At 52.4% G+C, this 25,785-nt stretch overlaps 1 protein-coding gene across 1 annotated transcript in view; it reads left to right on the forward strand.

Annotated features, from left to right (window-relative positions):
• The window catches only part of HPCAL1 (hippocalcin like 1), a 117,003-nt gene that overhangs the window by 87,869 nt on the left and 3,349 nt on the right, over positions 1-25,785 (forward strand). Inside the window, exon 3 of the mRNA XM_065928585.1 lies at positions 22,579-22,974. Within this exon, the coding sequence (XP_065784657.1) occupies positions 22,597-22,974 (378 nt within the window). The 5' untranslated portion in view covers positions 22,579-22,596. The remainder of the gene's footprint in view (positions 1-22,578; positions 22,975-25,785) is intronic.

Genomic DNA, 25,785 nt, shown 5'->3' on the forward strand with positions numbered 1-25,785 from the left:
TACTGATCACTCACACTAGAGCCTCCAGGCTCTGGGCTTCCAGTGAACTGACTTGAATAAAACCTGGCCCCAGGGACTCCGTATTCTAGTTTAGGGGACAGAGAGAATTCAGTAAAATACAGAGAAAAAAATAAAGTAGGAAAGGGGATAAGAATGTGTGTTGGGGTGACAGTTTTGAACAGAGGAGTTAGAGAAGGCCTCACTGAGAAGTGCCCTGAGCCTAGATCAGTGGAGGTGAGGGAGCCGTTTGGTATCAGAGGAAGAGCCAGTGCAAAGGGCGTGTGGCAGTAGCACGTCTGAGGGATTTGGGGGCAGCAAAGAGATCTGTGTCACTGGAGGGGGTGCACAAGTAGGGGGAGAAGGGATGGGCCAGACAGCTGGTGGGGGTGTAGTTCATGCATGAGTGGGCTACTCACAACACGAGCCCAACAGGGAGAAGCATCTCAGTGCAGTCGAGACCACCCTGCACGGGGAGCCCCTCGCTCACTTCACACGTGATTGTTGCTCACAGAGACTTAAGCACTGCTCTAAAGACGCTGGATGAACAGGGGCATGGAGACAGGGATTCTGCAGGACAAGAGGCCAGGAGAGCAAGGCCGCAGGCTGACCTCTCCTCTGGATGCCCTCCACCTGGCTGTCCTGACGTGGCCTCAGGGTGGAAACTGCGGTGGCTTCGAGGCAGGGCACCCGGAAAGGGAAATCCTTCCTAGGTTGTACGTTGAGGGTTATTTTTACAGTGACCAGCGATGACTTTGCAATATCACTTCCTGTGGGCGTCCCCTCCAACCCTCAACCACAGGGACGGGTCCTGCATGACGGGCCTTGTGGGCAGATGCGTGCTCACATGTGCATACACACATGCACACACTGTGGCGCACACAGGTTGGCATTCTCATCCACTGCACAGTCAGTGGGAGATGGGCACCATGTCCTGGCCCGCCTGCAGGATGGTGAGCCCCGGGTCAGGGACTCGCTGTCTTCAACATCCCTGAGCTTCTGCTCCAGGTAGGTTCTGCACGAGATGCTGCGTGCATGCCGAGAGAGGGAGGCCCGGCCCCAGGCTCACACTGCTCAGGAAGGAGAAAGGCAGGGGTCAAAGGAAGGGCACCTGCTGGTCCATCTTTGCTCAGCTCCCAAGGGGTGGGACAGAGAGAGAGAGGTTCCATAATGCACAAACGAAGGATGAAGTGATGTCCCCAAGGTCTCGCTGCCTGCTGGCCCCTGGCCAGGCGCCTGAGCCAGGTCTGAGCCCACCTGGACTCTCCCCCTGGGTCATCCACCTCTCCCATCGGGCCCTCACTTATCCTTCTCCCTTCACATCCAGCCCAGGCCCAGGCCCATGGCCATGATTTCTGAGACAGCCTGCATTTCACATTTCCTGTCCTGTGGACCCCTCAAATTTCCTTGAATTGGTCAGATCCCGGGGCATGTTGGTCGCTTAGCAACACCCACGTCACAGGGTGGCTATTCCTAGGACCTCAGAGGGTCTCCAGGAAACTGGCTCCTTCATGGATGTCACAGAATATCGGGGTCAGAGGGGCTCTGATGTGCAATGTGGAGACCTTAAGGGGCCAGGAAGATGGGCTCTTGGGCACGCTGAACAGCACGCCGAGGCTGCAGATGCCCCGAACTGCTAGGCCTACAGAGGATCTGGGCCTGCCTGCCAGGGGCGCCCTTGCCCTCATCGCCTGCTTTTTCGCCCTCTTTCCTTGCTTCCTCTCACCAGCTACACCTCTGCCCTGTGCTTTAGATGTTGAGCTAATCGGCTGTGGGATTATTGCTAGCCACGCCCTGAGAAACTGAAACTCAGTTCTACGTCTCTGGGGAAAAGAGTCGAGGAAGGACCGGAGCTACAAGCCTGAAATGCCACCTTCCTTCCCTCCCCTTTCTGTCCCCACCTCCTCCAGCACCATGCTTGTCTCAGAGTATGGACTAACTCAGGGTAAGGAAGGAAAGAGGGATTCACACCTTCCTTCCTTCCCAGCTAGAGTGGAAGCACTTTGGGGGCACCTTGTACATTTCTATATCCCCAACACCTCACCAACACTTCACCAGGGGCTTCCCAGGTGATGCTAAGTGGTAAAGAACCTACTTGCCAATGCAGGAGACATAGGAGATGGGAGTTCAGTTTTTGGGTCGGGAAGATCCCCTGGAGGAGGGCATAGCAACCCACTCCAGTATTCTTGCCTGGACAATCCCAGGGACAGAGGAGCCTGCTATCCATAGGGTCGAACAGAGTCAGACCCAACTCACAACCTATCATGCACGCACCTGTTCACCATGATCCCCACTCAGTAGGTGCTCTGCTAATATGTGTTGACCGACACCTTCTGTGCGAGTTTGTACTTTGGTGCCAGCTCTCCCTGCAGAAACTTTGGCTTCTGGTGCTGTGATTTAAAGAATAAAAATGGCAAAGGGCAGTGTTTAGGAGCTATCTTTACTCAGATTGTCATACTTGATGACAGCTCAAGACTGTAGCCCTGGGGCCAACCAGGAGGCAGCTGGCATGTCACCACTGGTGTACCCAGCATCTTGGCCAGGCTGATGCCACTTTTCGGGAGAATGACTTACTGTTTTTTATTTCTCTCCAAAGACATTAAACATGAATCAAATGACAGATGAGATGATTCACTGGAAGTTTTCTTCCAAGTTTCAAAACACACACACACACAGAACGGGATTGGTGTGCTGAACCGTATGTAAGTGAAGCCAGACGGCATTAGGCTGGAGCCCTGCCTCCAGGGGCTCTGCTGTGAGTAGCACCTCGCAGAGGGGGACCTCGCCCTGAGGTCGGAGCCCTGTATCAACCATTGCAAAACCCCCGAAGGCCAGGGGTGTCTCAAAAACCCCTCAAGTCTAATGTTCATCATGACTTTGCTTCCGTTTCTACCCAAGATATCTTGGGATGTGACCAATCCTCATTCATCTGGGGCACAGGAATTCACAGTTTGGAAAGGGTTCATTTGGGGCCCATGGATTGAGAATTGAGTCGTGGCTCAGGTGGGAACCTGGCAGAATTGAGCCTTCCCCCACCTGCAGGGAGAAAAGTGAATGCATCTGCCAACCAGGATCCTGGGGAGAGGGATACTCACTGTCACCGGGTGGGTAAATTTCTCTGGTGCTGTCCAGACTCCCGCTGGCAGTAGATTCCAAGCCGTTTTTGAGGGTAGAACGTGCCTCGGGGGCCACGTTGTCCAAACTCATATTTTTCAGATGAGGAAAGTAAAGCTGTGAGGCATGTGACTTACCCAAGACTGCCCAGGCATCCCAACCCCACCCTTGGGGGGAAGGACAGCAGTGCTAGTGACAACTGATTCCTGTCTGCTCACTGAGAACACCCTTCATCTCCCTCAGGGCTCTGCCACATTCCCACCTTTACCATTTGCCCGAGAAAGAATGCAGAGGCAGTTTTTCAGGTATTTTTTGACTCAGACGTTACCAATTTAAAGGACTTCCCTAGTGGCTCAGATGGTAAAATGTCTGTCTACAATGCTGGAGACCTGGGTTTGATCCCTGGGTTGGGAAGATCCCCTGGAGAAAGAAATGGCAACCTACTCCAGTACTCTTGCTTGGAAAATCCCATGGATGGAGGACCCTGGTGGGCTACAGTCCACGGAATCAGACATGACTGAGCAACTTCACGTTTTCTTTCACTTTACCAATTTGAACTGCCGTTCAGGTCATTAGTCCGAATTCTGACTTCTCAGCCTTGATGGTATCTTTTCTTCTTTCCCCAGCTGCCTGTCCTCCCCTCACCCTACATTTGTTAATCTATCCATTTGCTCCTCACTGTCCTCCACCTCTCTGTATTGCTCTACGCTGTTCTGTACTGCTCAGTAATGATGTGTTGTTAGGCCGCTGGTCGCCCAGGCAGGTGCCTAGGGAGGTAACAGGCCCAGCTGTGGAGCAGGGATGGGACACTTGCTGGTGGTCTCCCCAGAACTTGGGCCAAGAGTTGCTGAAGTCACAATGCCGCCCGGGCTCCCTGCACCACCACCCCCAGATAAGGCCCTGTCCACCTCCCCGGTCGTGTGCCTCCAGCCACACCACACAGTTTTGCACACTCACGTCTCCCTGTACACCGACGCCCTCTGGGATGTCGCCCCAGCCCTTCTCTACCACATGGACCCACCCACAGCAGAGCTCGGCTCCCGTTTGGCTCACGAGTCACACCTCCGAGTCCTGGTGCATGAAGTGCGTGCCGGCCTAGGAAGCGTATGAAGTAGCTGTGGTGTGAATGAAGGAATGGAAAGCGTGGCCCACACTGGGTTCTCCAAGGTAACTGAATTCCCAGGGTGAAATCCTAGTCATTGCATACACTGTTGTGTTGGGAAGGCCTTCTCTCCCAAGAGTACCCCACCCCGCACCAGACCTGGTTTCTCTCCCACTGGGAGCCAGAGAACAGACTGAGGCTTCCAGGCAGCGAGTGGTGGGGACTGCAGCAGTGTGGAGGAAAGGGGCACGCAGAGTGTGTGTGTGTGTGTCTGTGCATGGTGTATATGTGTGTGTGTGCTGTATGTGTACGCTGTGGGAGGGGTTTGTGTGTGAAATGTGTGTGGTGTGGGCAGTACAGTGTGTGTGTGTCTGTGTGGTGTATGTGTATTGTGTGGGGGATGTCTATGTGACATGTGTGTGGTATGTGCAGTATGGTGTGGGGGGTGTTGTGTGGGAGGTGTGTGTGTAATGTGTGCAGTATGGTGTGTGTGTGTGTGTGTGTATGGTGTGGGGTGGTATTGTGTGGGAGGCGTGTGTGTAATATGTGTGTGGTGTGTGTATGTGGTGTGTGCAGTATGGTGTATGTGTATGGTGTGGGGGGTGTTGTGTGGGAGGCGTGTGTGTAATATGTGTGTGGTGTGTGTATGTGGTGTGTGCAGTATGGTGTGTGTGTATGGTGTGGGGGGGTGTTGTGTGGGAGGTGTCTGTGTAATGTGTGCAGTATGGTGTGTGTGTGTGTATATGGTGTGGGGTGGTATTGTGTGGGAGGCGTGTGTGTAATATGTGTGTGGTGTGTGTATGTGGTGTGTGCAGTATGGTGTGGGGGGGTGTTGTGTGGGAGGCATGTGTGTAATATGTGTGTGGTGTGTGTGTAGTGTGTGCAGTATGGTGTGTATGGTGTGGGGGGCTGTTGTGTGGGACGTGTGTGTGTAGTGTGTGCAGTATGGTGTGTGTGTGTATGGTGTGGGGTGGTATTGTGTGTGGGGTGTCTGTGTGATATGTGTGTGTTGTGTGCAATATGGTGTGTATGTATGGTGTGGGGGTGTGTGTGTGGTGTGTGTGTGTATGTGTATGATGTGGGGTAGTATTGTGTGTGACATGTGTGCTGTGTCCAGTAGGATATGTGTGTGTGTGGGGTATGTGTGTGGTGTCAGGTGGTATTATGTGGGGTGTGTGTGTGACGTGTGTGGTGTTTGCAGTAGGGTGTGTGTGTGTGGCTGTGTGTGTGTGGTGGTGTCTGTGGTGTGTGTGTGACATGTGTGGTGTGTCCAGTAGGGGGTGTATGTGTGTGTGTGTGTGTGGTATAGTGTATGGTGTAGGGTGGTATTGTGTGTGGGGTGTGTGTGACGTGTGGGGTGTGTGCAGTAGGGTGTGTGTGTGTGTGTGGCGTATGTGTATGATGTAGGGTGGTATTGTGTGTGTGGGGTGTGTGGCGTGTGCAGTAGGGTGTGTGTGTATGGTGTAGGGTGGTATTGTGTGGGGGGTGTGTGTGACGTGGGTGGTATGTGCAGTAGGGTGTGTGTGTGTGTGTGTGTGGTGTATGTGTATGGTGTAAGGTGGTATTGTGTGGGGGGGTGGTGTGTGCAGTAGGATGTGTGTGTGGTGTGTGCAGTAGGGTGTGTGTGTGTGTGTGGTGTAGGGTGGTATTGTGGGGGGGGGGGTGTGGTGTGTGCAGTAGGGTGTGTGTGTGCACAGGTGTGTCCCAGGCCCACCCTGCCCACACAGATCTGAGCGGCCAGCCCCCGGGAACGCTGGAGTTGCTCCGGGCTGGTCTTCAGTTCCTGGGAAGCTCCCTGACCTTCAGGAGCCTGTCCTGAGCGTCCACAGGAGACGCCTTGCATTTGGACAGGCCCCTCTTTCCTGGGGATGGGCCTTCGTGGTGCCCCCTGTCATGCTGAGGGCTTCCCAGGTGGCGCTGGCGGTAGAGAACCCGCCTGCTGATGCAGGAGACAGGAGAGATGCGCGTTTGATCCCTGGGTCGGGAAGATCCCCTGGGGGAGGGCGTGGCCACCCACTGCAGTATTCTGGCCTGGAGAACCCCATGGACCGAGGAGCCTGGGGGGCTGCAGTCCCTGGGGTCCCACAGAGTCAGGCCCGACTGAGTGACTTAGCGCGTGCTCACTGCTGTGCTGATCCCGGGGGCTTCGACTGGAGCCCAGTTTGCCCCGGCACTGTGAGCCAGGGGTCCGCACTGCTGCAGGGCTGGGTTCTCCTGTCCTCTTCCCTCATTTTCTTCTTGAAGAACAGGGGTTGGAATTTCACTGGCCCCGCCTCCCTGCTAGATGTATTGAGCCCCCAGGACCCCAGGGCCTCTGCCCACCCTGGTGTGTGCCGAGCGTGCAAGGGAGAGGGTCTGCTGGAAAGTGTGGACCCGCCCCCGAGCCTGGCTCAGTCTGATACTGTGATTTAAGCTCATCAAGCACTTTGCCCATTTCTTTTATCATAAAAGTTGTGATAGAACTTCCCTATATTTGTCTGGTGCTTCACATTTGTCAAAGCCCTTTCACAGCCTTCATTTCCCTTGATCCTCACCACCACGCTGTGAAATCAACAGGCTGAGACCGTCCTTCCCATTTACAGCCAAGGAAACTGAGGTCCAGGGAAGCTAAGAGAGAGCCAAGACCAGAAGGCTAGAGAGGGGGCCTGGGAGGAGACTCAGGCTGGCCATTTACGGCCCAGTGGAGGAGGTCCCCTCTGTACACGTCCCCATCCCGACTCAGCTCCCCGAAACTGGCCTTGGTCCCATTTAACAGAGGAGCAAACAGAGGCTTCGTCTGGAGCCTTGAGACAGGACTGCCTGATTCCAGGACCCAGTCCAGTGTGTTCCCTGAGAGCTGCCAGTCATCAAGGCTGCGGGGTGTGGGCCGGCTGGCCGGGACTCTCGCTTCCTCTCCTGCGGGGAGGACATTGCCTTGCGGGAGGACTGCAGCTCACGTCCGGCTTGGAGCACTGGAGTGGAATTGCAGACTCACTCTGCCGCCTGCCTGCAGGTCTTTCCCACGCAGGCTTGGTTTACATGAGTCACTGCAGAGCCGGCCAGGCCCAGGCAGCCGGGAGGAATTTACTCCACAATGTGAGGGTGCTGATGGCCCAAACCTCCGTGCGTAATAAGCCAACTGGGATGAGGGCCCCCCCGCCCGGCTGTGAACTCTGCCCCCCAGGGCTGACCGAAGAAGGAGCAGATCTATCAAGGGGCTGGTGTGGGGGCTTCTGAAGTCTCAGACCAGCTCCTGCCTCCAGCCAGCGGTGTCCAGTCTGCTGTGGCCTCTTAGGTTTCCTTCAAAAGAGCGTTAACTTGCGGCCGGCTCTGGGTCCCCGAGAAGGAGATGCCCTGTGATTCATGCGTTTGTTTGTTTCAACCTCAGAGCTTTGGTTGTTGGATCAAACAGAGGTAGAGCCCTGAGTCCCAGGCTAGATTCATTCTGAGCATTTTCAGGGGGTGGGCATTTGCTGGGGAGGGTTGGGGGGCCTTACCAGCACCCCCTTCCAGCCCCCCTCCTGTTGCTCCCTGTGACCCCCTCCTCTGCCGTCTGCACGGCATTCCTGGCACTCTGCAGTCAGGCTCACCACTCCCGTCCGGGGCTCAGTGGTGTGGGGTGGGTTCTCTCCCAGGCCCCTTGCCCTGGCAAACCCCCTTCCCTTTGCCCGCCCACCTGGAGCACTCCTGGGCCCTTGTAAGCAAGCCTCACTCGACACCTTACCTTTGTCGTGGGTGTGCTGGAGGGCATAGGGGCACCCGGGAAGGGTCCCTGCATCTCATTCATCTGGGCGTTTCCACGCCCGGCACCGAAGGGGCCTCAGGAACGTTTGTGGGCCAAAGGGAACAGATTTCCTCCCCACATCAGCCTGGAGTTCGGGGATGTGCCCCCGCTAAGCTTCACAGTTGCCTTCAAACGGGGCTTCAGCTGGGGCAGAGGAAGCCCTGGGCTCTGGGGACTCTGCACGTTGACCCCCACCAGGCTCGCTCAGGCCCGCCCCTCACCAGGCTGCTGGCTGTCCCCTGGCCCGGCCTCCGGCTCCCTCTGCAGACACCTGGACCTCACCTCTGGCCGGACGCGTGGGGACGGACAACAACGGCCTTAAGGAAAATCACAGGGTCTTGATTTTTGGTCCTGCCTCGAGCCCTCTTCCTGTGCGTCAGCGAGTCTGTGGAGGGAGGCTCACTCTCCGGGCCATTTCCTCTTCCTCTCCCTGTCCTGTTCTTCCCCCAGAGGCTCATTTATGTCTGATCCACCAACCTGCCTTCCTCCCCTGGAGAAGCAGCTCAAAGCACTTGTCCCCTGAAGATTCAAGTAGCTGTGACCTTGGCTCCAGGGAGAGGCCGCGCCAGGCAGAGGACTGCATAGCTGGGGTGTGTTCACGGGGGAGGGAGGAGAGGCACCAGCCCGGTGAGTGGACTTCGTGTCTGACACCTCCAGGCCCCCTCTTCTGCCGCAGCTGGTGCTGTGCTGGTAGATGGAACTTTCCAGAGCACCATGTCTGAATTCCAGAATGTCTCTTTTTGGAGCTTGAAGTCATCCATATCCCTGATGTTGTTGTGTCTGACTCTTTGCGACCCTATGGTCTGTAGCCCACCAGGCTCCTCTGTCCACAGGATTCTCCAGGCAAGAATACTGCAGCGGTTGCCATGCCCTCCTCCAGAGGATCTTCCCAACTGGAAGGGATTGAACCGAGTCTCTTACGTCTCCTGCATTGGCAGGCGGGTTCTTTACCACTAGCGCCCCCTGGGAAGCCCAGGAACAGAGTCCCAAACTGTTAGAGCAACAGGGTCCTAGAGGAAACCCATTCACTTTTTCATCTGTTCATTCATTTAGGCACTGTGCTAAGCCCTTGGTCACACAGCATTATTTCAGATGTTTTTACTGAGCCCTGGTTGTGTGCCCTGTTCTGGGCACCGTGGAGATGTAGCAGTGAACAGAAGCAGGGGGTCAACCATGTATCAATACAGTACCAAGTAGTGGGAATGGCCCTGGAAAGGGGCCAGGGTGAGGGCAGATGCTACTTGAGATGGTCTCCCTGGAGGAGGTTCCTCCAAGAAGACTTGAGCAAAGACGTGAACACGGAGGAGTGTGCCTTGCAAATACTGACAGGAAGGAAGGGCAGCCCGGGTAGCGGTGACCGTTGTTCAGTTGCTCAGTCATGTCTGACTCTTTGTGACCTATGGACTTGGCTTCCCTGTCCTTGGGGAACTACAGAATCAAAGACCGTGGGGCTAGAACATGCTAGCGTGTTCTCCTACTGGCATAAATGAGGTATATACTCCTTCCTCAAGGAACTCACAGTCTAATGAGGGAAAAACATAAGGAAATGATGTACTAAAAGTTGAGGTCACAAGAGAAATAGGTTTAAAAATGCTACTGGAATACAAAAGGAAGAACAACCGATAGCGGGGTTGGAAAATGCGTCCATGGGTAGGTGGCATTTGAGTTGGGCTTTGGTGGATGAATAGGAGTTTGCTGGGTGGCTGAGGTGAGCGGCCACATGGATGAACGGGTGACTTCAGAGGCACAAGGTGTTCAGGGAAGGCTACACAGCTCCTCTTCCTGTTGAGTGAGCGGTTCTTCAAGGGAAAGAACATCCTCTTGGGGGGTCTCCTTTCCTTTTCTCCACCTCTTCTTTCCCCCAGCCTCACAGAGGGCATGTCAACTTCAGGAAAGTGGAAGGGGAGAGTGGCTCAGGTAGGGAGGAGATTTCTCTGCCTTGCTTGGCCAGCCTGCCTCTTCCCTTCCTTCTTTCCTCTCTCTTCCCCTCCTCCTTCCCTCCTTTCTTTTATATATTTTTAAAAATATTTATTATTCCTTTATCTGGCTGCGCTGGATCCTAGTTGCAGCATACAGGATCTTCCATCTTTGTTGCAGCATGTAGGATTTAGTTCCCTGACCAGGGATCAAACCTGGGCCCTCTGCACTGGGAGCGTGGAGTTTTAGCCACGGGACCACCAGGGAAGTCCCTCTTTTATATATTTTTTAAAGCTTTGGGAGGTCTTGGGATTTTAAGCTACTGGGGTGGGTCCAGGAGTCAGGAGGACTCTCAGATTTCTCAACCAAGGTCACTGCCTGGAGCCCAACCAGCTGGTGAAGCTCTGATGCAATAGGCTTTCAGGAAGCCTCCGGAAACAGGCTCCCCAAGGCCTGTGGTCTGAATTTAGATTTAGGTACACTCGGGAACCGCCGGCTCCAGAGGTGTTACTGACCCCCTCGTCCCCCAGCTCTCACTGGGCTTCGAGTTCTCCCTCAGAAGAGGAGGAGGAATGCCTTGTCTCTTCAGCCCCTCCTCCCGTCCTTACCTATAGCCGGGACTAGACCTAGGTCTTCACTGCAGCTGATCTCTGGCAAAATTCTTGAAGCTGCTGAAAATAGAAACTCGTGGGACTCACCTGTAATTATGACATGCAAAACACCATTATCTTTCACTCATGGGCACCAAGGAGTGAAATAAACACAGGCCGCCTCTCTCAGCTGGGTTGCAGTTAGCAGTGGGCCTGAAGTCGAGGTGCTAATGAACTTGGTGGCTCCCTGAACCTTGCCCCAAGGATGTACCCAGTGCTGAGCAGTTACTAGAAATAAAACACAAGCCACCTACACATATGATTTTACCTTTTCTGGTAGTCACCTTTAAAAAGTTAAACAAATGAGATTAATGTTACCAGCATAATTAACTTAACCCACTGTATCACAAGTGGTATCATTTATCATTTCACTTGTAGTTAGGAGAGAAATACTATTAATGAAATATTTTTTCCCATATTAAGTTGTCAAAATCCAGTGTAAATTTTACTCCTAGAGCACATACATGAATTCAGACCGGGCACATTTTAAGTGCTGAATAACCCCATGTGACTAATGGTTCCTGTATTGGACAAATCACAGCTTACAGGTGGAAAAACTGAAGCGCCGGCCAGGTGAGGGGGCGTGGCAGGGGCGGGGTCAGGAAGCTGGGAGACTGGGTCTCTTGGGGAGCCTGCCCGACTGCACCCTCTAGCGTCCACCCAATCTCACTGCAGCCAGAACCGCCCATGCACCGGGTCTTGGCAGCTGACACAGGCCTTGGAACAGGACTGGCCCCTCCTCAGAGCAGCTGCGCTAAGAAGCTAAGGCAGCAGGAGGCTTGCTTCCCACCTGCTTACTTGGAGGAAAGAAGGACGCAAATGCCGTCAGCCACTTTTCTCCCTAGGACAGGGGCTCAGCCCAGGAGGAGTGTTTGTTCACGAGTCACCTGGAGAGAGACCCAGGGCTGGTGCTACAAGAGAAACAACACAGACTGCCTATTTCCTTCTGCCCCCTTCCATCCTACTGTGTCCTGTTCTGCCCCAGATAGAACAAGCCAGTCTCATCTGGGCCCTCCTGTCCCTTGAAGTGCAAATTCACGGGCCTTGCTCCTCCAGGCTCCTCCCCAGCTTTGGCCTTTTATCAGGAGTTGATTCCTCCCACCTCTCCCATCATCTCCCCTCCAAGTGTTTCTGAGTCTGCTTGGCCTAGCAAGCTTTGGAGATCTGGGTTGATGAAAGCGTTTTGGAGCAATGGGATGAAATGTCTACCCACGCCGGCAGCCGGCATTGAGCTATGATTAATGGGACATTCGAGCCCTCAAGTTCCAGGAGACTCGCTGGTGGGCAGATAGAGCTACGCCATTTAAAAAAAAAGGCTTTAATTCACAGGCAATACCAACTTTGGGTTAAATATTTTCATAGGGCTCCCCAGCTACGTGTTTACTTTTTTTTTTCTGTTCCTATTTAGCACATTAAGAACAATAACAGAGTAACTGAGAACCAGAGAGATGGCTCTTGGGGCTGCACTAACTCCCTCCCCCACTTTTCCATTACTGTGAATAAAATGTCATTTTCGAGGCTCTCAGAAGGCTGTTGCTTGTCTAATCTGAGCCCTGCTTGGTCATGACGCTCTTGAAGCCCAGTAAGAGCTTGAATCAATTGCCCTCCCCCGGCACGTCTGTTCTGCACCCCATCTTTCACTGGAGATGAAAGATAAGATTTTCTGGTAAATGAAGCCTGGGGTGTTTGCCTGACCATGGGGCCAGGGGGCCATTTCTGCTGGGAAGTGGGAGTGTTGGCTTTGTCGTTACAGAAAGCCTTGCTTTTTGTCAGCCAGGCGATCGTCAATAAATTCATTGGTTTAATTAGTAACGGAGGGGTCACAGGGGTACAGCGTTCCACTCTCTCTGTTCCCTTGAGGCCGCCTGCTTCAAGCCAAGAGCCTCCAGGAGAGAGAACTGGAATGAGGTTCTTCTTAAATATTTCATCCGAGCCTTTGGACAGCACACACAGGCCCATGCAGGGGTGACTGAGAGCGCTGTGTGTGTGTCTTAGTTCCTTGGTTGTGTCTGACGCTTTGGGACCCCATAGATTGTAGCCCACCAGGCTCCTCTGTCCGTGGAATTCTCCAGGCCAAGAGTACTGGAGTGGGTAGCCATTCCCTTCTCCAGGGGATCTCCCTGATCCAGGGACTGGGTCTCCTGCATTGCAGGCAGATTCTTTATCATTTGAGCCACCATTAAAGCCCGACTGGGAGGGCTGGTGGAGCTTTATTTGACATTCATGGGCCCCTTCATGGCTTCACAGTGAGAGTCCCAGGGGGAAGGTTGTCTTGCAGAGGAGGTGGTCACCAGCTAGGAGCACCTACTTGGCCTCCATCTCTGCCCATGGACTCTGGTGCTGAAAGCGCCCTGGGAAGTTCCCAGCTCCACCTGCCCCAGACAAGCTTCTGTTCCCAGTTCTTTGTCTTTGTCTCTAAGTTGCTAATGATGCAGATGGCCTTGCCTCCTCCCAGCCTGGTTGAGCATGACCCCTACCCGCAGCGCCTGGAATCTGCCACGTGCCCTAGAGCTGACCTGTGGGGTCGAGCCTCCGGTGGCTTCTTAAGTCCTCCTTGTCATTCAATGTGGCTTCCATCTGCCATCTTCCTAGCAGACTGCCTCGGCCCCGTGTGGGAATGAAGGATTCCTCGTCAGAGGCTGGACTTCCTCTTGCTCCCCACTCCCCACCTCTTTGTGTCACTTATTATGCCCCATCTGTATGCCACAAGGAGCCATGAGAACAGGCCCTGCATCCCCAGCCACTTGGAGGGCCAAGGGGACTGGAATATCCTGGGCACACCCCTTGCACCCGGCCTGACCCCAGGCCCCGAGGACATGCAGAGGGTGACGGTGGCCTGCACTCCTGGGCTGAGGCTCATGGGGAGCAGAGCGCCAACGAGTGGACACGTGGGCACAAGCATTTGCACAGTTACATTTGCTCCCTGTTTTTCGGGTGCAGGGTGCGATGAGGCTCACAGGGCTCATAGACAGTGAGCTTCCAGATTCTTCCAGGGAATGCTGCAGCGCCTTCTCTGACTCCATTGATTTTCTTGGGAGGAGGGGAGCGTTCGCCCATATGGTGAGAGGCTTCCCCATCTCAGAGAGGAACACAGGGTTCTTCAACCGGGGACCTCTAGACTCAGGGATCCTAGACGATCAGACCCCAAAGGGGCCCAGAGTGGTCCTCCCACCGCCCGACCGTCCCTGAAATACACCCGGTCCTTTTAAAACTTGTGGTAAAACACAGACACAACATAGGCATGACCATCTTAGCCATTTCTAAGTGTGCGGTTCAGTCGTGTTCAGTACATTCAGACTGTTATGAAACCAGTCATCTCCACTCTTCATCTAAGCTCAGCTTGTGCTCTTAGGGGATTTCTACAACCATAAATCCCCCCAACCCTGGATTTTTACCTGGCAGCCCAGGGGTCTTTGACATCCTTGTAATTGCCTTGAACTTGCTATGGAAGTTCAGTCCAGTCGCTCAGTTGTGTCCAACTCTTTGCGACCCCATGGACTGCAGCATGCCGGGCTTCCCTGTCCATCACCAACTCCTGGAGTTTACTCATGTCCATTGAGTCAGTGATGCCATCCAACCATCTCATCCTCTGTCATCCCCTTCTCCTCCCACCTTCAGTCTTTCCCAGCATCAGGGTCTTGTCAGAGGAGTCAGCTCTTCGCATCAGGTGACCAAAGGACTGGAGTTTCAGCTTCAGCACCGGTCCTTCCAATGAATATTCAGGACTGATTTTCTTTAGGATGGACTGGTTGGATCTCCTTGCAGTCCAAGGGACTCTCGAGAGTCTTCTCCAACACCACAGTTCAAAAGCATCAATTCTTCAGCAGTCAGCTTTATAGTCCAACTCTCACATCCATACATGACTACTGGAAAAACCATAGCCTTGACTAGATGAACCTTTGTTGGCAGTGCCTCTGCTTTTTAATATGCTGTCTAGGTTGGTCATAATTTTCTTCCAAGCAGCAAACAGTCTTTTAATTTCATGGCTGCAATCACCATCTGCAGTGATTTTGGAACCCAAAAAAATAAAGTCTCTCGCTGTTTCCATTGTTTCCCCATCTATTTGCCATGAAGTGATGGGACCAGATGCCATGATCTTAGTTTTCTGAATGTTGAGTTTTAAACCAACTTTTTCACTCTCCTCTTTCACTTTCATCAAGAGGCTCTTTAGTTCTTCTTCACTTTCTGCCATAAGGGTGGTATCATCTGCATATCTGAGGTTATTGATATTTCTCCCGCTAATCTTGATTCCAGCTGTGCTTCTTCCAGCCCAGCGTTTCTCATGATGTACTCTGCATATAAGTTAAATAAGCAGGGTGACAATATACAGCCTTGACATACTCCTTTTCCTATTTGGAACCAGTCTGTTGTTCCATGTCCACTTCTAACTGTTGCTTCCTGACCTGCATACAGGTTTCTCAAGAGGCAGGTCAGGTGGTCTGGTATTCCTATTTCTCGAAGAATTTTCCACAGTTTGTTGTGATCCACACAGTCAAAAGCTTTGGCATAGTCAATAAAGCAGAAATAGATGTTTCTCTGGAACTCTCTTGCCTTTTCAATGATCCAATAGATGTTGGCAATTTGATCTCTGGTCCTCTACCTTTTCTAAATCCAGCTTGAACATCTGGAAGTTCACGGTTCATGTACTGCTGAAGCCTGGCTTGGAGAATTTTGAGCATTATTTAGCTAGCGTGTGAGTTGAGTGCAATTGTGCAGTAGTTTGAGCATTCTTTGGCATTGCCTTTCTTTGGGGTTGAAATGAAAACTGACCTTTTCCAGTCCTATGGCCACTGCTGAGTTTTCCAAATTTGCTGGCATATTAAGTGCAACACTTTCACAGCATCATCTTTGAGGATTTGAAATAGCTCAACTGGAATTCCATCATCTCCACCAGCTTTGTTCGTAGTGATGCTTCCTAAGGCCCACTTGACTTCACATTCCAGGATGTCTGGCTCTAGGTGAGTGATCACACTATCATGATTATCTGGGTTATGAAGATCTTTTTTGTATAGTTCTGTGTATTCTTGCCACCTCTTCTTAAATTTCTGCTTCTGTTAGGTCCATACCATTTCTGTCCTTTATTGTGCCCATCTCTGCATGAAATGTTCCCTTGGTATTTCTGATTTTCTTGAAGAGACCTCTAGTCTTTCCCATCCTATTGTTTTCCAATATTTCTTTGCACTGATCACTGAGGAAGGCTTTCTTATCTCTCCTTGCTATTCTTTGGAGCTCTGCATTCAAATGGGTATGTCTTTCTTTTTCTCCTTTGTCTTTTGCTTCCCTTCTTTACACAGCTATTTATAAGGCCTCCTCAGGCAACCATTTTGTCTTCTTGCTTTTCTTTTTCTTGGGGATGGTCTTGATCCCTGCCTCCTGTACAATGTCATGAACCTCTGTCCATAGTTCTTCAACCACTCTATCAGATCTAATCCCTTAAATCTATTTCTCACTTCCATTGTATAATCATAAGGGATTTGATTTATGTCATACCTGAATGGTCTAGTGGTTTTCCCTACTTTCTTCAGTTTAAGTCTGAATTTGGCAATAAGGAGTTCATGATCTGAGCCACAGTCAGCTCCCGGTCTTGTTTTTGCTGACTCTATAGAGCTTCTCCATCTTTGGCTGCAAAGAATATAATCAATCTGATTTTGGTGTTGACCATCTGGTAATGTTCATGTGTAGAGTCTTCTCTTGTGTTGTTGGAAGAGGGTGTTTGCTATGACCAGTGGGTTCTATTGGCAAAACTCTATTAGCCTTTGCCCTGCTTCATTCTGTACTCCAAGGCCAAGTTTGCCTGTTACTCCAGGTATTTCTTGACTTCTACTTTTGCATTCCAGTTCCCTATAATGAAAAGGACATCTTTTTTGGGTGTTAATTCTAGAAGGTCTTGTAGGTCTTCATAGAACCATTCAACTTCAGCTTCTTTGGCATTAGTGGTTGGGGCATAGGCTTGAATTACTGTGATATTGAATGGTTTCCCTTGGAAATGAACAGATATCATTCTGTCATTTTTAAGATTGCATCCAAGTACTGCATTTTTGGATTGTTATTGACTATGGTGGCTATTCCATTTCTTCTAAGGGATTCTTGCCCACAGTAGAGATATAATGGTCATCTGAGTTAAATTCACCCATTCTAATCCATTTTAGTTCACTGATTCCTAAAATGTCGATGTTCACTCTTGCCATCTCCTGTTTGACCACTTCCAACTTGCCTTGATTCATGGACCTAACATTCCAGGTTCCTATGCAATATTGCTCTTTACAGCATCAGATTTTACTTACATCACCAGTCACACAACTGGGTGTTGTTTTTGCTTTGGCTCCATCTCTTGATTCTTTCTGGAGTTATTTCTCCACTGATCTCCAGTAGTATATTGGGCACCTACCAACCTGGGGAGTTCATCGTTCAGTGTCCTATGGCAAAAATACATGCTACTGACTTTTAAAGGGTAACGCTCTAAGTCAGCCCTTTAATTCAGCTGACTGAGTGTGGTCAAAAATCAAAGCAAAGGTGGCGGCTGGGGGTGGGGGGGTGGGGTCCCTACTTCAGAGCCATGAGGTCTTCCTAAAGGAGGCTGGATCAATTCCTGCCACAGCATCCTAAAAAATGCTGTCTCCCATCAGCCCTGAGTTTGACAGCCGCAGATGTTACTCAACCTTCAAGACAATGGCAGGAAAGCATGTTTTTCCACCCACGATTTCTTGATAGTTTTCCCCCCAAAGTAAAATTTACTTTTTTGTTTCCTAAACACATCCCTCAAATTCTCCCTGCCTTTCTTTTCTTCTCTGTACAGCTGAGAGTGCCAGGCCTACCCTGCCCACCTCCCTGGGTTCAAGGTCAATTGTTGAGCCCTGTAGTCAAGCTCAAGATGGACTCCTGGTCACATCCTAGTCACATCGCAGCTCCAGGGAAAGTTACTTACCGCCCCCAGGCCTCGGTTTCACCATTTATAAAATGGTCTGCAGAGCCCCTGGCCCAGCTTGAGTGCTTGATGAACTGCGGCTGCAGTTAGAATGACTGTGGTGGGGTTTTTGATGCTGCAGTGAACCAATGTGGGTGCCTCTGCTGCCTCCCATGTCGGCCTTGAAGAACTCTTTTCAAAGGCAAGATCCATACCTGATGTGCCCATCTCAGAGTCCTGCCATCCCGTGAGCCCCAGAACCCTCAGGAAAGGCCCCCCTGCATTACTTCCCCCAGAGGGGCCAGGATGCATCCAGGCTCTGCTGGAATGCCAGCTTTGCCAGAGACCGCCTCCCTGGTGGCTCAGATAATAACGAATCTGCCTGCAGTGCAGTAAGCCTGGGTTCGATCCCTGGGTCAGGAAGACCCCCTGGAGAAGGAAATGGCAACCCTCTCCAGTATTCTTGCCTGGAGAATCCCCTGGAGAGAGGAGCCTGGCGGGCTACAGTCTACGGGGTCACAAAGAGTCAGACACGACTGAGTGACTAACACTCACTTGCCTCCAGAGTTAGCAGGTGTGTGCACACAGCCAGGACCACCGCCACCATGGCAGGAAGACCCACTCCCCCCACACTGACGCCCACTCTGAGACAGGCCTGGGGAGGGAAGAGGACTGTGAAGCCTCACATATCTGCCTGCGGGGACATGTGAGAAGGGCTGGGAAAGCTGAAGCCTCCCCAGGCAGACCTCGGAGCCCCTGGCCGTCACCTCCTAGCAATTGTGTTGACCGTCCTTGTCCCATCCCCGATATGGTCCCTTCCTCTCCATAAACATTTGTTACATCAGGCGGGGGAGGAATTAGGAGTTTGGCATCTTGTGGATCTTAAAGAATATAAATCGCCAACACATTCTGAGGCCATCTGATACCGTGGTTCTGAGCGGCGGTTTGTTTTTCACTAAGGCAAATGGATTCTGAAGGGACCGATCCTGGGAATTCGCTGGCGGTCCAGTGTTTAGGGCTCGGTGCTTTCACTGCCAGGGCCCAGGGTTTGATCCAGGCTCAGGGAACTAAGATCCTACAAGCTGTGCCATGCAGCCAAAAAAAAAAAAAAAAAAAAGATATGAAAGGACCGACCCTGAGCTCTCAGAGCCCAGAGCTTCCCGGAAGGTGGCTCGTTTCCATGATGAAAAGAGAAGGAATGCTTTAGGGAAAGGATGTGCGTTGACTATCGAAGGCAGCCAGGAAGGCCATGTTCATGACCACATTGTCCTCCCACCCTCCCCAGTACTGTCCTCCCCTAGCTGCCCCCAGGAAGTTGTGAGACGGGGCCGGCTTCTCCTCCAGAGCCTCCCAGTCGGCTTCCTCCCTGGTGAAGCGGGACAAATGCAGGCGAGGTGTCTGATTAAAAACAAAAGTGTCCCACATCCATGGACCTTCTTGTGGTTGTCCCTGACACCGGCAGGTCAGGAGTTAAGCCTTTGGGAACTGCACGGCCCCCAGCACAGGCTTCTGCCCCATGGACACTGATGCCACGTGTTATCAGCTCAGTTCCCTGGGCACCTGTCTTAGCACTGCACGCTGGACAGCTTCCAAAACAGAAATGTATTCTCTCACAGTTCTGGGAGGCTGACGTCTGAGATCAAGGTGTCAGCAGGCCTGGCTCCTTCTGAGGCCTCTCTGTTTGGCCCATCGATAGCCGTCTTCTCCCTGTGTCCTCACGTGGCCTTTCCTCTGGGTCTGTGTCCCAAGCTCCTCTATTCAAGGGCACCAGTTAGATTGGTTTTTAAATTCTTCTGGCTGCACCGCACCATATGGGAACTTAGTTCCCTGACCAGGGATCAAACTCTTGCTCCCCCCGCCCTTGCAGGGGACGCGCAGAGTCCTCACCATTGCCAGGGAATTCCCATGGCCTCGTTTATCTTCATGATCACTCTGAGGGTTGTGTCTCCAAATACGGCCACATCCTGAGGTCTGGGAGTTAGGAGGTCAGCGTGTGAATTTGTGGGGAGCAGTTCAGTCCGTGACAGCAGCTGGCCCTCTCCGCCAGCCTCTCTGGACACGTGGACGCACGCCACCGGCAGAACAGCCTCAGGTCTCAGGGGAAGGAGTGAAGAGCGAGGGTGGGTGGGTGCGGTGAGACCCTCCATATCACAGCCCCCTCTGCACACGGGTGGCTGCCTTGGAAGCCAAAGGTGGGAGGCATAAGGAGAGACATCTGAGACAAACCACTCCTCTCCCTCCCTGCAGACGCTGGCTAGGAGACTCACAACTGAGAGGAGCGTGGCAAATACAAAGCCTTGAGAGCAGCCGAACTGAGCAAAGGATCACAGATCAGCCTTTTAGTGCAGGAAATATGGAGGTGGACGTGTGCAATCTGCAGGGCATCTTAGGTCGAGTCTGGGAGACCTGGGGTGGGAGTAGGGTTGCTGGGGGTGGAAGGCGCTGGGGGCCATTGGAAACTGACAACCAAGTTACATAGTGACTTGCTGGTTTTGATTTACGGGGATCAACCAATAGGTAAAGCGGAACGGAAAGTGGAGAGGGTAAACCCTGACCCTGTGAAAGTCATGGTTCCCACGCAAGACAGAAGCGGATGTGGACGGGGGAGGGAAGGAGAGGGAGATTAAAAGGGGGATTAATAACTTAATCTCCCAGAGAATCAAGAGATCCCTGTCATGTTGCTGGACCGAGACATAGAGGATTTTTATGTGTTTTTTTTTTTTTTAATAAAACTACACAAAGTTCCACATTTGAAGTTACAAAAAGATTTACAGTAAAAACTCACCATGTGACCCTTGTCTATCAGCCATCTCTCTTTCTGTGGCCAATGTTATCATTTCCCAAGAAGTCATTCCGAATATGAACAACACGCATAGATTTTCTCTTTTTTTCACAAACAGTAGCAAACTCTGTATGCTGTTCTGCACCTTTTCTTTTCACTTAAAAATACATCGTGAAGATTATTTTGCATTGATCGCAATGACAGATGCCTGGGTTGTTCATTATTATTACAGACAGTAGTGCAGGCAGTGGTCTTTGTGCTGTGCTACGTCACTTCACTCGTGTCTGACTCTTTGAGACCCCATGGACTGTAGCCCACCAGGCTCTTCTGTCCATGGGACTCTCCAGGCAAGAATACTGGAGTGGGTTGCCATGCCCTCCTCCAGATCTTGCCAACCCAGGGATCAAGCCGGGGTCTCCTGTGTCTTGTGAGTTGTGAGTGGATTCTTCACCTTTGAGCCACTGGGGAAGCCTGGAAGCCATTGTGCTGACACAAGCTATTTGCACGGGTGGGAGCATCTCTAGATGTGTTTCTAGAAGTGGGGTTGCTGTGTCCATGGCAACGTGTTTGTAATTTTGAAAGATATTCCCAAATCCCCCACCTGGGGGTTAGTAAAGGAACTTTTCTATAATTTAAATTTCTGTAAATTTAAATATATGTCAACTTAAAGTCATAAAGTAAAGCCAGTGACATGTATAAAACTAATAAAACTGGGAGGAAACTGAAGAAAGAGGAATTGCTAGGGAAAATATGTGAACTGCATTGAACATCTTTCTTCATAGGGATTCAGTACATAATGTTTAGGATTCATACATGTTAAGAAGTAATTCAAGGGACTTCCCTGGCGGTCCCGTGGTTAAGACTCTGTGCTCCCAGTTCAGGGGGCTCAGGTTCAATCCCCTAGTTGGGTACTAAATCCCCCACACTGCACAGTGTGGCCAAAAAAAACACTTTTTTTAAGATGATGTTTAAAAAAAAAAGCAGTTCAAGGTGGTTACCTCTGGGACGAGGGTGGAAAACCCTTTGTGTGTTTTTTATAATTTTATTTATTTATGTTTGGCTATTTGGGTCTTCACTGCTGCTCCGGCTTCTCTCTAGTTGCAGAGAGCAGGACCTACTCTCTAGGCGCGGTGCTCAGGCTTCTCGTTGCAGGCTCTAGAGCACACAGGCTGCAGGAGCTGGGGTAGGTGGGCTCAGTGGTCACAGCTCCTGACTCGAGCACAGGCTCAGTAGTTGTGGCGCATGGGCTTAGTTGCTCTGCGGCATGAGGGATCTTCCCTAACCAGGGATCGAACTTGTGTCTCCTACGTTGGCAGGGGGATTCTTTACCACTGAACCACCAGGGAAGCCAGAAAACCCTTTGTTTCCATTTTCTATTCTGTATGCTTCAAAAGGGCTTCCTTGGTGGCTCAGTGGCAAAGAGCCCACCTGCAATGCAGGAGACTCAGGAGATGTGGAGTCGATCCTGGAGTTGGAAAGCTCCCCTGGAGGAGAACATGGCAACTCACTCCTGTATTCTTGGCTGGAGAATCCCGTGGACAGAGGAGCCTAGCGGGCTACAGTCCATGGGGTCACAAAGAGTCAGACACGACTGAAGTGATGTAGCATGCATGCAGGGTCAGTCTTCTGTGCAGGCATTAGGGGAAAACTCCATGGAGAGCATGCATTTGCATGCCTGCAATTGCCTGGGACTTTACTATGCACACTGGAGACATTCTTTTGATGCTAATTCCAGATCCACACTTCCCCCACCCCCACCCCGCGCTCGCAACCATAGGGTTTCTCAGAGGCCAAAATAAGAAGGGATTCCTGAAAAGTTTCTGGATGCCTGTTCTAAGGATAAAATCAGAATGTGGTGCCTAAAAGAGGAAAGAAATGCTCAGAACACGGGGCGTGGCCTACAGTCAGGGTGACAGTTTTGCTGGGAGCTGATGAGGGTGATGAGAAGAAGGGTTTCAGCCTCCAGTCTTGTACAAACCCTGCTGGGCACTCGATAAGGGCCTCATTCCTGTTGATTTTATGTGGCCGTTTTCTCCACGTTTCCAATTCTGTAGGTCAGGATAGGTCTTGCAGTGCCAGGCGGCCAGTCCTGACTCCACTGGAGCACCCCGCCTTCCTGGTGGTACATAGGCTAAGGGTCCCCCTCCCCTCCAGGGTCCCCCTCTCTGCAGGGGTCCTACACATGCTGGAACAGCTCATCGCCATGATGGCCGGAGTCAGGCCTCTCCAGCCACTGGTGGGGGACACTCGAGGGATAGTCCTCCGTCCCGCTGGACGGCCATGGACGGTGGGGAGCCCTCCCCTGCGCCCCCGCCCCACCCCATCTCCAGCCGGGCCTCTGTCTTGCAGGTGTCCCTGCCGGCCGCCATGGGCAAACAAAACAGCAAGCTGCGACCCGAAGTGCTGCAGGACCTGCGGGAGAACACGGAGTTCACGGACCACGAGCTGCAGGAGTGGTACAAGGGCTTCCTCAAGGACTGCCCCACCGGCCACCTGACCGTGGACGAGTTCAAGAAGATCTACGCGAACTTCTTCCCCTACGGCGACGCCTCCAAGTTCGCCGAGCACGTCTTCCGCACCTTCGACACCAACGGCGACGGCACCATTGATTTCAGGGAGTTCATCATCGCGCTGAGCGTGACCTCGCGGGGCAAGCTGGAGCAGAAGCTCAAGTGGGCCTTCAGCATGTACGACCTCGACGGCAACGGCTACATCAGCCGCAGCGAGATGCTGGAGATCGTGCAGGTGCGCCCAGGGGGCGGGGCTGGCGCCGGGGCGGGGCCTTAGCAGACCCCGCCCATTCTGGACAGCGCGCGACTCCTCCGCCCGCCTCTGGTCCTTCCGGGCCATGTGGCTGCCTGCCCCTCTTTCCTGCCCTTTGGGAAATGACTAGCTGTCACCTGACCAAGCGGGCCCTTGCAGATGTTGATGAGAATAGCCGTTGTTGGGCTTCGCAGATGGCGGCAGTTGGCGATTTACTCGCTAAGTCCTGTCTGACTCTTGCGACCCCATGGACTGTGTAGCCTGCAGGCTACTCTATCCATGGGATTCTCGAGGCAAGAATACTGGAGTGGGTTGTCATTATCCTTCTCCAGCGGGGAATCTTCCCAACCCAGGGATCGAACCCGGGTTTCCTGTATTACAGGCAGATTCTTTACTGACTGAGCTATGGTGGAGCTAGTGGTAAAAACCCACCTACCAATGCAGGAGAAGGACCATTGTTTGCCGATCCTTGGCGGTAAAAAGCCCTGGCCTACACGCCGTTGATGAGCTGTGGTCTTCCCAGCTCTAAGGGGAGGAGGGTGTTATTTTCTGCACTTCACAAACTCTGAGACTAGGCGTGGGATGGTGGGGGGCAGCAGGGGTGTGATATCCTGAGAGTTAACAATTGTTGTTCAGTCGCTCAGTCATGTCCATCTCTTTGCAACCCCATGGACGGCAGCACGCCAGGCTTCCCTGTCCCTCACCATCCCTCAGAGTTTGCTCAGACTCATGTCCATTGAGTCAGTGATGCCGTCCAACCATCTCGTCCTCTGTCATTCCATTCACTTCCTGCCCTCAATCTTTCCCAGCATCAGTGTCTTTTCCAGTGAGTCAGTGATGCCGTCCAACCATCTCGTCCTCTGTCATTCCATTCACTTCCTGCCCTCAATCTTTCCCAGCATCAGTGTCTTTTCCAGTGAGTCGGCTCTTCGCGTTAGGTGGTCAAAGTAACAGAGCTGAGAATTATAATGGAAAGGACCCTTGACACTGGCAGAAGGCACCTGCCAAGACCCTTTTGTATTCCCCTATTTAAGAATGCAACAGACAGCTTGTCATGTCCTCAGGAACAACCAATTATAAAGCCAAACTGAACCATTAATGGTGACAGAATAAGCTCTGGCCCAGGAAGCACCACCTCAGAAAACTCTTCTCTCCTACCAACAACGCGGGCGAGGGAAGCTGTTTTCCGGCAAGAAAAAAAGTTTTGTTCACTCCCCTGGGTTCCCGGGTGTGTGGTAGAGAGCCACAGAGCCTCCGCTCCCTGGGTCCCCACCCCCAGCACCCCCACTCCTGGAGCCTGGGAACTCAGTTCTGGAACTCCTTAGAGGAGGTATTCTCCAGTCTACATGGAGGGAACTTCTGGACTAAATCACACGCAAGAGGATATCAAACTCAGGAACTCCTTGATCAGCAGCAAGTAGCCTGACCCGTTTCCCAAACAGGTGGTTTTCACGCCATGAGAATAAACCAGCACAGGTTCAGGAGAAACCGTGCTTCAGCCGTTGATCCTCGCTCTTAGCAACAAGCAGCGGTAGAAGGAAGAAATTGGCTTCTGGGCTATCACCTGTCCCGACCCACCTGCTGGCCCTTACCCTCCTCTGTCACTGGCCAAGCAGACTGCCCCAGCCAAAGCTTACAGACACAGCAGAGCCATGAGAGCCGTGAGGGGCACCTCTCCTATCTGGACAGGATCTGGCTGCTAGGCCCCCAGACCGAGTTCCCAAACCCTGAGCACCTGCCCGCATGTAGGCAGAGGCTAAGCAGGACGCCCGGCTGCTACACCTTCATCAAAATGGGCTGGGCTGCAAGTGCATCACAGTCCAGCAGAGACAGGGAGGGTCTTGACTCGGCCTTCTCTGCACTCAGACGAGTGCCTGGCGCTGTCCCAGGAGGGGGGCCTGTCCCAGGAGGCCCTGAAAGACACACTTGCTGTGCGGTGAGGCCTGGTCACCCCTGCCTGCAGGTGGAGAGGGACCAAGGAGTGCGGAGTATGATAGATACAAGAAGCCTCACTGGGTCATTCTTTTTGGTTTGGTTTTGTAGACCTGCTTTTTAAGACATTACAGCTTCCAGGTTTCTGCTGTTCTTGGTCTGTTGTTTGAGGAATGAGAGTGTCAGTCAAGCCATTTCCCTGTAGAATCCCCCAGTGACACAGCCCCCTTCTGCTCGCATGTTACTCTTATGAGCTGCTGGTCACCAGCTTCATCATGGCCCCTTGGACACATACACCCACACACTGATGCACATACACACACGCACACACCACGGGCCTGGACTCTTGGATAGAAATGGCCTGTGCGGTGCTGAGCCCATGGACGGCAGTGTCCTGAAGAGAAGGTTCTCGGTCCTGCTGGAGAGACCCATGGGCCCCGGGCCTGTCCTTTCTGGGGCTGGTGATATGGTTTCCCCTGTGAGTTTCAGGGGCTGTCTTTTCTGCTTCTCACCGAGGTACAGCAATCCTGTAGTCAAATATTTGTGGCGAAGCGTGCCGCGTGATGCACACTGTGCACACGTATGTCCGTGTCACCGCCAGTGAGTTAGGGAGCGTCCCCAGCCCCCCCAGAAGGCCTGAGAGCTGTCCCACCTCCCGCCCCCAGACAAACCCAGTCTTGCCACAGTCACAGTGGGTCGTTTCACCTGTTCTTGAACCTCACATAAATGAGGCTGGCTTCCTTTTGCTCACATGCTGTCTGCAACATGCATGCACTCTATTGGGAAAAGCCCTGGAACATTCCAGCTGGGGAGGATCCTGGAGCTGGTGGGCAGCCTGGCCTCTCCTCCTGCCATGGGCGA

Source organism: Muntiacus reevesi, chromosome 3 (assembly GCF_963930625.1).
Source record: "Muntiacus reevesi chromosome 3, mMunRee1.1, whole genome shotgun sequence".
Classification (NCBI taxonomy): Eukaryota; Metazoa; Chordata; class Mammalia; order Artiodactyla; family Cervidae; genus Muntiacus; species Muntiacus reevesi.